At 43.4% G+C, this 15,379-nt stretch overlaps 1 protein-coding gene across 2 annotated transcripts in view; it reads right to left on the bottom strand.

The window, feature by feature from the left end:
• Positions 1-14,368, bottom strand: part of LOC307183994 (protein argonaute-4) — a 46,621-nt gene extending 32,253 nt beyond the window's left edge. Inside the window, exons 1-2 of one of the 2 annotated variants that reach the window (XM_079917224.1) lie at positions 13,734-14,368; positions 7,288-7,453 (exon numbers count right to left, since the gene is read on the bottom strand). In XM_079917224.1, the coding sequence (XP_079773350.1) occupies positions 7,288-7,453; positions 13,734-13,752 (185 nt within the window). In that variant the 5' untranslated portion in view covers positions 13,753-14,368. Of the gene's footprint in view, positions 1-7,287; positions 7,454-13,291; positions 13,511-13,733 lie in introns of those variants that run through there. The other variant, XM_079917225.1, reaches the window with a different exon arrangement.
• Positions 14,369-15,379: the final 1,011 nt, after the last annotated feature.

Raw genomic sequence — 15,379 nt, 5'->3', positions numbered from 1 at the left:
ACTAGGAAGCCCCTTCGCGGGTGGAGACTGCGGGTGGCGGAGGGGGGAAGCTTCGGAGTCGCGGAGGAGAACGCAGCCACTGGGGTGCAGAGGGCAAAGCGGAGAGATTCCCGCACAGAGGTTCGGTGCCGACCGGCACTCACCAGCCCGAGAGGCTTGTCTGCTCACCCGCCAGGGTGGGCGGGGCTGCGAGCTGAGGCTCGGGCTTCGGTAGGAGCGCAGGGAGAGGACTGGGGTTGGCGGAGTGAACACAGCCTGCAGGGGGTTAGTGCACCACCGCTGGCTGGGAGGGAGTCCGGAAAAAGTCTGGACCTGCCGAAGAGGCAAGAGACTTTTTCTTCCCTCTTTGTTTCCTGGTTCGTGAGGAGAGGGGATTAAGAGCGCTGCTTAAAGGAGCTCCAGAGACGGGCGCGAGCCGCGGCTAAAAGCGCGGACCCCAGAGACGGGCATGAGACGCTAACGCTGCTGCTGCCGCCACCAAGAAGCCTGTGTGCGAGCACAGGTCACTATCCACACCCCGCTTCCGGGGAGCCTGTGCAGCCCGCCACCGCCAGGGTCCCGGGATCCAGGGACAACTTCCCCGGGAGAACGCACGGCGCGCCTCAGGCTGGTGCAACATCACGCCGGCCTCTGCCGCCGCAGGCTCACCCCGCACTCCGTGCCCCTCCCTCCCCCCCACCCCCGGCCTGAGTGAGCCAGAGCCCCCGAATCAGCGGCTCCTTTAACCCTGTCCTGTCTGAGCAAAAAACAGACGCCCTCCAGCGACCTACACGCAGAGGCAGGGCCAAATCCAAAGCTGAGCCCCTGGGAGCTGTGAGAACAAAGAGAAAGGGAAATCTCTCCCAGCAGCCTCAGAAGCAGCGGATTAAAGCTCCACAATCAACTTGACGTACCCTGCATCTGTGGAATACCTGAATAGACAACGAATCATCCCAAAATTGACGAGGTGGACTTCGAGAGCAAAATCTATGATTTTTTTCCCCTTTTCCTCTTTTTGTGAATGTGTATGTGTACGCTTCTGTGTGAGATCTTGTCTGTATAGCTTTGCTTCCACCATTTGTCCTAGGGTTCTATCCGTCCATTGTTTATTTTTTTCTTAATAATTAATTTTAATTTTAATAACTTTATTATACTTTACCTTCATTCTTTTTCTTTCTTTCTTTCTTTCCTTCCTTCCCTCCTTTAGACAACGAATCATCCCAAATTGAGGAGGTGGACTTTGAGTGCAAGATTTATGATTTTTTTCCCCTTTACCTCTTTTTGTGAGGGTGTATGTGTATGCTTCTGTGTAAGATTTTGTCTGTATAGCTTTGCTTCTAACATTTGTCCTAAGGTACTATCCGTCCCTTTGTTTTTTCTAAATAATTATTTTTTAATTCAATAACTTTATTATACTTTATTTTATTTTACTGTATCTTCTTTCTGTCTTTTTTCCTTCCTTCCCTCCTTCCTTCCTTCCTCCCTCCCTCCTTTCTTTCCTTCTTGCCTTCTTTCCTTCTTTTCTTCTTTCTTTCTTTCTTCCTTCCTTCCTTCCTTCCCTCCTTTCTTTCTTTCTTTCTTCTTTCTTTCTTTCTTCATACTTCTACTAATTCTTTCTTTCTACTTTTTCTCCCTTTTATTCTGAGTCGTGTGGACGAAAGGCTCTTGGTGCTACAGCCAGGAGTCAGTGCTGTGCCTCTGAGGTGGGAGAGCCAACTTCAGGACACTGGTCCACAAGAGACCTCCCAGCTCCACATAATATCAAATGGCGAAAATCTCCCAGAGATCTCCATCTCAACACCAGCACCCAGCTTCACTCAACGACCAGCAAGCTACAGTGCTGGACACCCTATGCCAAACAGCTAGCAAGACAGGAACACAACCCCACCCATTAGCAGAGAGGCTGCCTAAAATCATAATAAGTCCACAACACCCCAAAACACCACCAGACGTGGACCTGCCCACCAGAAAGACAAGATCTTTGTCCAGCCTCATCCACCAGAGCACAGGCACTAGTCCCCTCCACCAGGAAGCCTACACAACCCACTGAACCAACTTTAGCCACTGGGGACAGACACCAAAAACAATGGGAACTACGAACCTGCAGCCTGCAAAAAGGAGACCCCAAACACAGTAAGATAAGCAAAATGAGAAGACAGAAAAACACACAGCAGATGAAGGAGCAAGATAAAAACCCACCAGACCTAACAAATGAAGAGGAAATAGGCAGTCTACCTGAAAAAGAATTCAGAATAATGATAATAAACATGATCCAAAATCTTGGAAATAGAATAGACAAAATGCAAGAAACATTTAACAAGGACCTAGAAGAACTAAAGATGAAACAAACAACGATGAACAACACAATGAATGAAATTAAAAAGACTCTAGATGGGATCAGTAGCAGAATAACTGAGGCAGAAGAATGGATAAGTGACCTGGAAGATAAAATAGTGGAAATAACTACTGCAGAGCAGAATAAAGAAAAAAGAATGAAAAGAACTGAGGACAGTCTCAGAGACCTCTGGGACAACATTAAACACACCAACATTCGAATTATAGGGGTTCCAGAAGAAGAAGAGAAAAAGAAAGGGACTGAGAAAATATTTGAAGAGATTATAGTTGAAAACTTCCCTAATATGGGAAAGGAAATAGTTAATCAAGTCCAGGAAGCACAGAGAGTCCCATACAGGATAAATCAAAGGAGAAATATGCCAAGACACATATTAATCAAACTGTCAAAAATTAAATACAAAGAAAACATATTAAAAGCAGCAAGGGAAAAACAACAAATAACACACAAGGGAATCCCCATAAGGTTAACAGCTGATCTTTCAGCAGAAACTCTGCAAGCCAGAAGGGACTGGCAGGACATATTTAAAGTGATGAAGGAGAAAAACCTGCAACCAAGATTACTCTACCCAGCAAGGATCTCATTCAGATTTGATGGAGAAATTAAAACCTTTACAGACAAGCAAAAGCTGAGAGAGTTCAGCACCACCAAACCAGCTTTACAACAAATGCTAAAGGAACTTCTCTAGGCAAGAAACACAAGAGAAGGAAAAGACCTACAATAACAAACCCAAAACAATTAAGAAAATGGGAATAGGAACATACATATCGATAATTACCTTAAATGTAAATGGACTAAATGCTCCCACCAAAAGACACAGATTGGCTGAATGGATACAAAAACAAGCCCAATATATATGCTGTCTACAAGAGACCCACTTCGGACCTAGAGACACATACAGACTGAAAGTAAGGGGATGGAAAAAGATATTCCATGCAAATGGAAACCAAAAGAAAGCTGGAGTAGCAATTCTCATATCAGACAAAATAGACTTTAAAATAAAGACTATTAGAAGAGACAAAGAAGGACACTACATAATAATCAAGGGATCGATCCAAGAAGAATATATAACAATTGTAAATATTTATGCACCCAACATAGGAGCACCTCAATACATAAGGCAAATACTAACAGCCATAAAAGGGGAAATCAACAGTAACACATTCATAGTAGGGGACTTTAACACCCCACTTTCACCAATGGACAGATCATCCAAAATGAAAATAAATAAGGAAACACAAGCTTTAAATGATACATTAAACAAGATGGACTTAATTGATATTTATAGGACATTCCATCCAAAAACAACAGAATACACATTTTTCTCAAGTGCTCATGGAACATTCTCCAGGATAGATCATATCTTGGGTCACAAATCAAGCCTTGGTAAATTTAAGACAATTGAAATTGTATCAAGTATCTTTTCCGACCACAACGCTATGTGACTAGATATCAATTACAGGAAAAGATCTGTAAAAAATACAACACGTGGAGGCTAAACAATACACTACTTAATAACGAAGTGATCACTGAAGAAATCAAAGAGGAAATAAAAAAATACCTAGAAACAAATGACAATGGAGACATGACGACCCAAAACCTATGGGATGCAGCAAAAGCAGTTCTAAGAGGCAAGTTTATAGCAATACAATCCTACCTTAAGAAACAGGAAACATCTCGAATAAACAACCTAACCTTGCACCTAAAGGAATTAGAGAAAGAAGAACAAAAAAAAAAAAACCCCAAAGTTAGCAGAAGGAAAGAAATCATAAAAATCAGATCAGAAATAAATGAAAAAGAAATGAAGGAAATGATAGCAAAGATCAATAAAACTAAAAGCTGGTTCTTTGAGAAGATAAACAAAATTGATAAACCATTATCCAGACTCATCAAGAAAAAAAGGGAGAAGACTCAAATCAATAGAATTAGAAATGAAAAAGGAGAAGTAACAACTGACACTGCAGAAATACAAAAGATCATGAGAGATTACTACAAGCAACTCTATGCCAATAAAATGGACAACCTGGAAGAAATGGACAAATTCTTAGAAATGCACAACCTGCCAAGACTGAATCAGGAAGAAATAGAAAATATGAACAGACCAATCACAAGCACTGAAATTGAAACTGTGATTAAAAATCTTCCAACAAACAAAAGCCCAGGACCAGATAGCTTCACAGGCGAATTCTATCAAACATTTAGAGAAGAGCTAACACGTATCCTTCTCAAACTCTTCCAAAATATAGCAGAGGGAGGAACACTCCCAAACTCATTCTACGAGGCTGCCATCACCCTGATACCTAAACCAGGCAAGGATGTCACAAAGAAAGAAAACTACAGGCCAATATCACTAATGAACATAGATGCAAAAATCCTCAACAAAATACTAGCAAACAGAATCCAACAGCACATTAAAAGGATCATACACCATGATCAAATGGGGTTTATTCCAGGAATGCAAGGATTCTTCAATATACGCAAATCAATCAACGTGATACACCATATTAACAAATTGAAGGAGAAAAACCATATGATCATCTCAATAGATGCAGAGAAAGCTTTCGGCAAAATTCAACACCCATTTATGATAAAAACCCTGCAGAAAGTAGGCATAGAGGGAACTTTCCTCAACATAATAAAGGCCATATATGACAAACACACAGCCAACATTGTCCTCAATGGTGAAAAACTGAAAGCATTTCCATTAAGATCAGGAACAAGACAAGGTTGCCCACTCTCACCACTCTTATTCAACATAGTTTTGGAAGTTTTAGCCACAGCAATCAGAGAACAAAAGGAAATAAAAAGAATCCAAATCGGAAAAGAAGAAGTAAGCTGTCACTATTTGCAGATGACATGATACTATACATAGAGAATCCTAAAGATGCTGCCAGAAAACTACTAGAGCTAATCAATGAATTTGGTAAAGTAGCAGGATACAAAATTAATGCACAGAAATCTCTGGCATTCCTATACACTAATGATGAAAAAATCTGAAAATGAAATCAAGAAAACACTCCCATTTACCACTGCAACAAAAAAAATAAAATATCTAGGAATAAACCTACCTAAGGATACAAAAGACCTGTATGCAGAAAATTATAAGATACTGATGAAAAAAATTAAAGATGATACAAATAGATGGAGAGATATACCATGTTCTTGGATTGGAAGAATCAACATTGTGAAAATGACTCTACTACCCAAAGCAATCTACAGATTCAATGCAATCCCTATCAAACTACCATGGCATTTTTCACAGAACTAGAACAAAAAATTTCACAATTTGTATGGAAACACAAAAGACCCCGAATAGCCAAAGCAATCTTGAGAACAAAAAACGGAGCTGGAGGAATCAGGCTCCCTGACTTCAGACTATACTACAAAGCTACAGTAATCAAGACAGTATGGTACTGGCACAAAAACAGAAAGATAGATCAATGGAACAGGATAGAAAGCCCAGAGATAAACCCACGCACATATGGTCACCTTATCTTTGATAAAGGAGGCAGGAATGTACAGTGGAGAAAGGACAGCCTCTTCAATAAGTGGTGCTGGGAAAACTGGACAGGTACATGTAAAAGTGTGAGATAGATCACTTCCTAACACCATACACAAAAATAAGCTCAAAATGGATTAAAGACCTAAATGTAAGGCCAGAAACTATCAAACTCTTAGAGGAAAACAAAGGCAGAACACTCTATGACATAAATCACAGCAAGATCCTTTTTGACCCACCTCCTAGAGAAATGGAAATAAAAACAAAAATAAACAAATGGGACCTAATGAAACTTCAAAGCTTTTGCACAGCAAAGGAGACCATAAACAAGACCAAAAGACAACCCTCAGAATGGGAGAAAATAATTGCAAATGAAGCAACTGACAAAGGATTAATCTCCAAAATTTATAAGCAGCTCATGCAACCCAATCCAAAAATGGGCAGAAGACCTAAATAGACATTTCTCCAAAGAAGATATACAGACTGCCAACAAACACATGAAAGAATGCTCAACATCATTAATCATTAGAGAAATGCAAATCAAAACTACAATGAGATATCACCTCACACCAGTCAGAATGGCCATCATCAAAAAATCTAGCAACAATAAATGCTGGAGAGGGTGTGGAGAAAAGGGAACCCTCTTGCACTGCTGGTGGGAATGTGAATTGGTGCAGCCACTATGGAGAACAGTACGGAGGTTCCATAAAAAACTACAAATAGAACTACCATATGACCCAGCAATCCCACTACTGGGCATATACCCTGAGAAAACCATAATTCAAAAAGAGTCATGTACCAAAATGTTCATTGCAGCTCTATTTACAATAGCCCGGAGATGGAAACAACCTAAGTGTCCATCATCAGATGAATGGATAAAGAAGATGTGGCACATATATACAATGGAATATTACTCAGCCATAAAAAAAACCCGAAATTGAGCTATTTGTAATGAGGTGTGTAGACCTAGAGTCTGTCATACAGAGTGAAGTAAGTCAGAAAGAGAAAGACAAATACCATATGCTAACACATATATATGGAATTTAAGGGGAAAAAATGTCATGAAGAACCTAGGGGTAAGACAGGAATAAAGACGCAGATCTACTAGAGAATGGACTTGAGGATATGGGGAGGGGGAAGGGTAAGCTGTGACAAAGTGAGAGAGTGGCAAGGACATATATACACTACCAAATGTAAGGTAGATAACTAGTGGGAAGCAGCTGCATAGCACAGGGAGATCAGGTCGGTGCTTTGTGACCGCCTGGAGGGGTGGGATAGGGAGGGTGGGAGGGAGGGAGATGCAAGAGGGAAGAGATATGGGAACATATGTATATGTAAAACTGATTCACTTTGTTATAAAGCGGAAACTAACACACCATTGTAAAGCAATTATACTCCAATAAAGATGTAAAAAACAATATTAATGTATAAGAAGCCTACTCTTTCTAATCCTTACCTGTTGACTCTACGAGGCCGTTTTTCTGGTTTAATATCCACGTCATAGTGATACACATCTATTTTAGGAATCTGAACCTGAAAATGATTGGCTAACAGTCGAATTGGTTTTCCAACAGTTCCAAGGCCAGGACGACGAGGCGGCTGAAACAGGCTGGTTGGAGGTCCTGAAGAGAATGAAAGATATTTGATGTGCTATTTGTTTGTGAAGGATAATATTCCCTTCATGATCATGATGATGATGATAATAGCTACAATTGGAAATTCCCTGGTGGTCCAGTGATTAGGACTCTGCACTCTTACTGCCAAGAACCCGGGTTCAATCCCTGGTCCAGGAACTAAATTCCCACAAGCCACGTGGCACGACCAAAACAAAATAAAAATAGTTACAATTATTGAGATCTTATTATTCACTGAACATACTCTGATATACAAAGATCAAAAGTTTTTTGACCTAAGACTCTCTAGATTTCTAAATATTTTGCCATGTTGCTATTATTCTGAATATGGGGGATGTCAACATTAGACACAGTATGATGAACCCTCAGAGGCAATCTACTGTCTAAAACCTTTTATCAGCATCAGTAGATCTACAGCTAGGCTTACAAAATTATATGCATTTTAAAATAAAACCATCTCGGACTTCCCTGGTGGCGTGGTGATTAAGAATCCGCCTGCCAATGCAGGGGACACAGGTTGGAGCCCTGGTCCGGGAAGATCCCACATGCAGTGGAGCAACTAAGCCCGTGCACCACAACTGAGCCTGCACTCTAGAGCCCATGTGCCACAACTACTGAAGCCCGCATGCCTAGAGCCCGTGCTCTGCAACAAGAGAAGCCACCACAATAAGTAGCCTGCACACCCCAATGAAGAGTAGCCCCCGCTCGCCACAAGTAGAGAAAGCCCGTGCGCAGCAAAGAAGACCCAACACAGCCAAAAATAAATAAATTTTAAAAAAATAAAATAAAAAAAAAAAACAGTACTGAGGCTGAGAAACCTTGGTCTAGATACGGCAGTCATTCCAAATTATTCCACTGATGGTTCACAAGATATTCCATAAAAAGAAAGGATTCCATAAGCTAAAGAAACTGCATATTCCCTCCCCTGCTTAAAATTCCAATGTATATTATCGTGTTAAATTCTCTAAGAAGTCATGTAATAAATAAACCTGTTAAACTTTAACTCATCATTTACCTAACTTGTTTTTCCCTAGAACACACCCGCACACACACACTCTTTCTCTCTCTGTTTTTATTTATTTATTTAAATTTTTTTTTGATGTGGGCCATTTTTTAAATATAAATTTATTTATTTAATTTATTTATTTGTGGTTGTGTTGGGTCTTCATTGCTGTGCGCAGGCTTTCTCTAGTTGCAGCAAGCAGGGGCTACTCTTCGTTGCGGTGCACAGGCTTTTCGTTGTGGCAGCTTCTCTTGTTGCGGATCACAGGCTGTAGGTGCGCAGGCTTCAGTAGTTGTGGCTCGCGAGCTCTAGAGCGCAGGCTTAGTAGTTGTGGCACATGGGCTTAGTTGCTCCACGGCATGTAGGATCTTCCTCGACCAGGGCTCGAACCCGTGTCCCCTGCATTGGCAGGTGGATGCTTAACCACTGCGCCACCAGGGAAGCCCCTGATGTGGGCCATTTTTTAAGTCTTTATTGAATTTGTTACAATATTGCTTCTGTTTTATGTTTTGGTTTTTTGGCCGCTAGGCATGTGGGATCCTAGCTCCCGACCAGGGATCAATGCCGCACCCCCTGCACTGGAAGGCGAAGTCTTAACCACTGGACCACCAGGGAAGTCCCTCTCTCTGTTTTTAAAATCAAACATCTATCAATACTCAGTAGATAAGGATTTAGGGAAACACAGTCTGGGAAATATCTGTCTACAGAAAATCTTACTCCTTTTTGATTATAATGTCAAATGGACACTGGTCTAAAAAATAAACATCTTTTCTGCTGTGCATATGTGTTGAGTAAAGTGAGCTGTGTTTACAAAGGAAAGTTACAACAGGTTTTCTTGTTGCAATGGTATTTCACCAAGAACAAAGACAATTCAGTAAGGAGAGAAAACTTTGCAGCAAGAAGCTGTTTTGGTCCAATATCACTTAGGAAAATCAAAGCAAACACTTTAATGAAATTTGTGTTGACAGATCACTACATACTAATTCTTAAAGTACTGAAAATCTTTTCACGTATTAAATTCACTGTTCCTTCTTCCCCTAAATTATACTCATCCTTCAAAACTCAGGTTGAGTGCAACCTCCTTGGAAAGCCTTTCCAGAATCTCCCAGGCTGGAGGATGCATGTTCTGTGTTCCCAAGAACTTCTGTATAAGGGAGCACTTAGGACAAGTACCTAGAAACAACTTGTTAAATTACTGTCTCCTTCACTAGACTGTAAACTCTTAGAAGAAATGGACTTCCAGTTCGTTGTTATCTCAATACCTAATTCAATGATGAGCACATTGTAGGAATTCAATAAATGTTGAACAGAACAGTACCAATAATCCCTGTAGCAGATCCAGGTAGAAACTAAATAGAAACCTAGTCATTTCTAAAACAAAAGAATTGACGATTATCTTTTCATTAAAACAAAAAAGCACTTAATTTATACTAAAAATATTATTATTCCTTGGAGTTGAGTTCCACTTCTGGTGAACAAGGGGATCTACTCTTGGTGCGATACGGCATTTATAAACAAGGTAAGAAGTAGATAATAAATAATATCAGAGGTAGACAGGCATACTGAATTAACCCAATTAAATCACATAAAAAAGTCAGCCCTGCATATTCCAAGATATGCTTAAGCAATCTTTGTATCGCAAATCCAGCTTTATGACAGAAATTTGCAAACAGAAATTTGGATCAAGTGACTTGCCCAAGGATGTATGACTAGACTAGGTCTCCTTACTCCCAGTTCAGGGCTTTTTCTTCTCCAATTTACTTCACAATCCTATGGCATCTATACCTCTCTAAAGTACTTGATGCCCTTTAAAGAGGCAGAGGCAGAAGAAATGAAGGAAAGGGACTAAGAAGTGGAGAAAAGCAGAGTGTGTGTCTTTTCCATGGCAAGAGAGAAAAGTTAGAAGGTGAGTGATCATTCCTTTTAATAAGTTTAGAAGTCTTACTCAGAAAGATATATTCTAAAATTGTTCATCCCCAAAGCTGGTTTCTTTGAATTTATCAAACGACTTACGAAGAAATAAATCACAGTGGCTGAGGCTCTGGAACTCCTGGTTTTACCACTCCCTAACTGCATGACGTAGGGCCAGTTTCTTAGCCAATCTGTGCATCAGTTTCCTTATCTATAACATGGAGGAGGTATGATAATAATAGCATCCATCTCATAAGGCTACTGTGAGGATCTCATGAGACAATGTATATAAAAGGCTTAACACGGTGCCTCACAATGGGAAGCACTCGATAAATGTTAGCTATTATGACTGAGCTTGCATAAATGTTATAGTTATTGCTCAAAGGTCTTCATGTGGGGAGCATCTCCAAAATTTAGTGACAAAGTCAGAGAATGACATCTTCCAAAAAGGTAACAAATATGACTCAATACAGAGTAGATGAAGTCAGCTTAATAGAAGAGGAGGGCATTAGACGAGGAGTCAGGTGACCCGGACTCATCCTCACCACTCAGCCTTGAGACCTTGATAAAGTCACTTAAGCTCTCTGATCCTATTTTCTCATCTGTAAAATGGGGATCATACCTGCCTTGCCTACCTCACAGAGAATTAAATGAGCTAACAGCTAAGAAAGCACTTTCCAAACTGTAAAGCACTGTAAAAATCAGTATTACTATTAATATAAGCAAAATAAATGGTAATATAATTAAATATATTTATTTCCAAGTTATTGTTGTCAGAAATCGAAATTGCGTGAGGGAGAGCAGAGCAAGACTAAACATGCTTCAATGATTGTTCAAGCTAGGAGAGAACAGAGCACTAGATCCATGTGCTTTAACAAAGAAGCAGGAAAGCTTCTCTAGGTTCTTAGCCTGGATGAAACATTCCACAAGACTATCAACTCCCTTTGCTCTAATTCCATGCTCAGCAAGCAGCTTCTTGTTTTTAACTGGGTTTCCAAGGTACTGTGACACCAGAAAAGGAGTCTGCTAGACAGCAAGCAAGAAAATATTCCAGTCAACGGAAAAGATCTACGTGACATCGTGGCTTATTCATTAGTGTATTATGAATGTGGTTAGTGAGAATTAATTTTCCTCAATCCTGGGTGAAATGATAAGTCCTGCAAAATCTAAAATCAAACCAAAAAGAGAGTCCCTGGGATGTTCCTAACACCACCAGGTTGATCTTTTCCATGAAATTTGGTTTGTATACACAGTTACAGAGTCTCTTTCAATATCAGCTCATAAATGCAACAGTTGATTCAATTATGACTTTCTAGCAGGGGAGGGAGGGAAGAAACATAATTGTTGAGTATCTCCAATGCACTGCTATCTACAACAAGACTTCCCACATACATTACCTTATTTCATTCTCACAACAATCTTGCAGCACATAATTATTATTACCCTTTTTTATAGATGCGGAAATGAAAGTTCAAAGGAATTAAGTAATTTGCCCAAGGTTATACAACTATTAAATTACTAGATTGGATTTGAACAGAAGTCTGTTACATTCCTAAAGACCTGATCATGCCTTTAGCCGGGGGACATAGCTGAAGTAACCCTGTGTAATACACTGAGGTTTATCAAATAATATTAATGTGACAAAACCAATTTATTTTTAAAAGGCATATGAAATTTGACTACGAAGTCCTTTAAAAAATACTCTAAGGGGCTTCCCTGGTGGCGCAGTGGTTAAGAATCCACCTGCCAATGCAGGGGACACGGGTTCAAGCCCTGGTACGGTAAGATCCTACATGCCTCGGAGCAACTAAGCCCGTGCGCCATGACTACTGAGCCTGTGCTCTAGAGCCCACGGGCCACAACTACTGAAGCCCGAGTGCCTAGAGCCCATGTTCCGCAACAAGAGAAGCCACCGCAACGAGAAGCCTACACACCACAACGAAGAGTAGCCCCTGCTCGCTGCAACTAGAGAAAGCCATGCACAGCAACGAAGAACCAAAGCAGCCAAAATAAATAAATTAATTAAAAAGAATCCCAAAACTCTAGGGACTTCCCGGGCGGTCCAGTGGTTAAGACTTCGCCTTCCAGTGCAGAGGGTGGGGGGTTGGATCCCTGGTCCAGGAGCTAAGATCCCACATGCCTCATGGCCAAAAAAACCAAAACATAAAACAAAAGCAATACTGTAATAAATTCAATAAAGACTTAAAAAAAAATACTCCAAGCAGCAAATTAAAGTGGAGTTGAATAATTCATCTATGTAAACAAGTTTCAAGTAAACAAACTTGAAAAGTTTCCAAACTCAAACGGTAGACTGAGTTTTCTATGCACTAAAAAAATGAAATGCTCTACAACTAAGACTACTATGTAGATAAGGTATGATATTAAAGTTAATTCTAACACAGCCCCTAAACCCTGCCCTACTTAGCCAAGACATCAGAAACTTGTTGGGGTTCCAGGTGGGAGCAGCAGACTCCAATCTGCAGGGCATTTGTTACAACTTGGAATGGTTCTTCTTGTTTGGGCAGAGTCGAGGAGATAACCAGAGGCCATTCATAATACAGTTTCCAAAGCACTTTCTCCTTCATTTGATCCTCACAACTACTTCTAACCCAATTAGAAGATACTCAGAGTATTAAAGCCGGAGCTGGAGCCTCTGGCTGGTAACTCGCCTGTCACTGAGGAGCCACGACAGACCACTCTGGGTCTCTCGCACAGACTGACAGGTAGACAGAGGCCGAAGGCCACATTCCCCGAGACGTCAGGGCCTTTGAGAAAGGGTGGACACTTTGCCCCTTGGCCTTCGGGGCTAATGAGAAGTGTTTAGGGGAAGTTCTCTTTCTTCCTTATCTGAGGGCTCTGGACTGTCTTTCAGTGCAAAGAAAAATAGGGGTGCGGCCCCAAGCCAAGAATACCCCTGGTAGTAGATGGTGGAGTCCTTGCTGGTCTGGTCCGGTCAGGGCCAGGCCTCCACTGCGCACCTGGCACAGATCGCGTCCCTTCTGAAGCCCAAACTGGCCTCGCCTCCACCCTGGAGCACAAACCACCTCCCTGAGGTTGGGTCAGGTCTCCCTGAGACCTGGGGACGCGGGTCACCTTCCTCCGTGACCTCGTTCCTTCCTTAGACCTCGAGAACTGGCTCAGATCTCCAGGCTGGGGCGCGGAACCCCCCCCCCCCCCCCGCCGAGGCCAGGGTCAGCTCCCTCCGCCTTGTGCAATGGGGTCCCCCTCCCCCAGGCCTGACGGCCCAACCCAGGTACGCACAAGCCGATGGGGGCCACGGGGAGCTGCCAGCCCGTCCGCCCGCCCACCCGTCCCCGGGTCCGGTCCTGGTCCCGGCCCGAGCGTCCTCCTCACCGGGTCCCAGAGCCTCCATGGCGGCGGCGGGGGCCGCCTCGCCGCGGTCCCCGGCGCCTCCCGCTCCGGGCCCCGCCGCCGCCGCCGCCGCCGCCGCCGCCGCCGCGTAACGCTTGATCTCCGGAATATTGGCGCTATGGGGGCGCCGCGGAGACGCGGGCGCTGAGCAAGGGGCGGCGGCGGCGCCCGGCCCGGGGACAGGGACCCGGCTCCCGCGGCTCTTCCGGCCTCAGCGACAACAAAAACAATCCCCGCCGCCGCCGCCAGCGGGAGCGGGAGCGGGAGCCAGCGCGCGCGCCCGTCGGGCGGGGAGAGGGCGCGGGGCGCGCGCGGCCAGGGGTCCCGGCTCACGGAGGGGGCGTGCACAGCCCCGGAAGCCGGGTCCACCCGGCCCGGCGTGGGGCAGAGGCGGGGTGGGCGGGGGTGGGCGCGCGCGCCCTGAGGGGGCAGCGCCCAGAGGACGTGTCGGGGGCGCGCCCGCCCGCCCGCACTGCCCTGTAGCCCAGGGAGGCCTTCCCCGGCGAAGGGCTCTGGGGGGGTCTACATGCTGTCCTCCCAGAGAATTCCAATACACAAGTGCCCGGAGAAAGATCGGGATTGCAGACCCCACTGATCCAGACACAGCACTCCACTTCCGCCCGTGGAAAGTGTCCTGAGATGCACGTCGGACACCTCTCCTCCTTCCTCCCACCTCAGACCACTTCTTTCTCCTCTGTCTCCTCTTTCTCCACTGTCCCGGGACTGAGAACACCGGGGTCACCACGGACGCAGCATTTTCCTTCCACTTCTTCATCCAAGACTGTACACCCAGGTGCTCTTCCCAACCCATGCAGCCGAAAGCACCACGGGAATGGACTATGATGAATGATGTGTTCTCTCTGTCTATGACCTCTGCTCAGTAAGTCACCAGTCACTTCAAAGAGAAAAGTTTTGCTTTCTTGGAAGCCTTCACTGTAGCAGCCAAGAGCCAAAGGAGCAACACCCCACTCCGGAATGGTGCGGTCAGCCCAGTAGACCCAGCATCCTCGGGGCTTTCAGTTGGGACTTTGAGTTGGAGAACATAGGCCAAGAAGGAGTTTCTAGTCTTCAGAATGAGGCAGCTCTGTGCCCACCAGTTAAAAAGGGACAATGTGTGTATGTTGTACTCGTTTGCTAGAGCTGCCATTACAGAGTACCACAGATTGAGTGGTTTAAACAACAGAAATTAATTTTATTACAGTTATGGAGGATAAACATCCAGGATCAAGGATTGGTTTCTTCTGAGATCTCTCTCTTTTGCTTGTAGATGGCATCTTCTCCCTGTGTCTTCGCATGGTTTTTCCTCTATACACATCTGTGTCCAAATGTCCTCTTCTTATAAAGACACTAGTCATCCTGGATTAAGGCCCACCTTACAGACTTCATTTTAATTTAATTGCCTCTCTAAAGACCCTGTCTCCAAATACAGTGAATTCTGAAGTAATGAGGCTTAGGATTTCAAGGTGTGAATTTTGAGGGGACACAATTCAGCCCATAACACGTGTAGTGCGATAGTTATTTGAGCACCTACAATGTGCAGCCATAGAGCCAAATAATTTTTGTATCATAAAAATGATTTAAAAAAATATTTGGGGCACACCATGGCCAGGCACTTTGTTATGGGCTTC

The sequence above is a fragment of the Stenella coeruleoalba genome, assembly GCF_951394435.1.
Source record: "Stenella coeruleoalba genome assembly, chromosome: 1".
Lineage (NCBI taxonomy): Eukaryota > Metazoa > Chordata > Mammalia > Artiodactyla > Delphinidae > Stenella > Stenella coeruleoalba.
The sequence above is the reverse complement of the archived record's forward strand: the minus strand, read 5'-3'. Positions and strand labels throughout refer to the sequence as shown.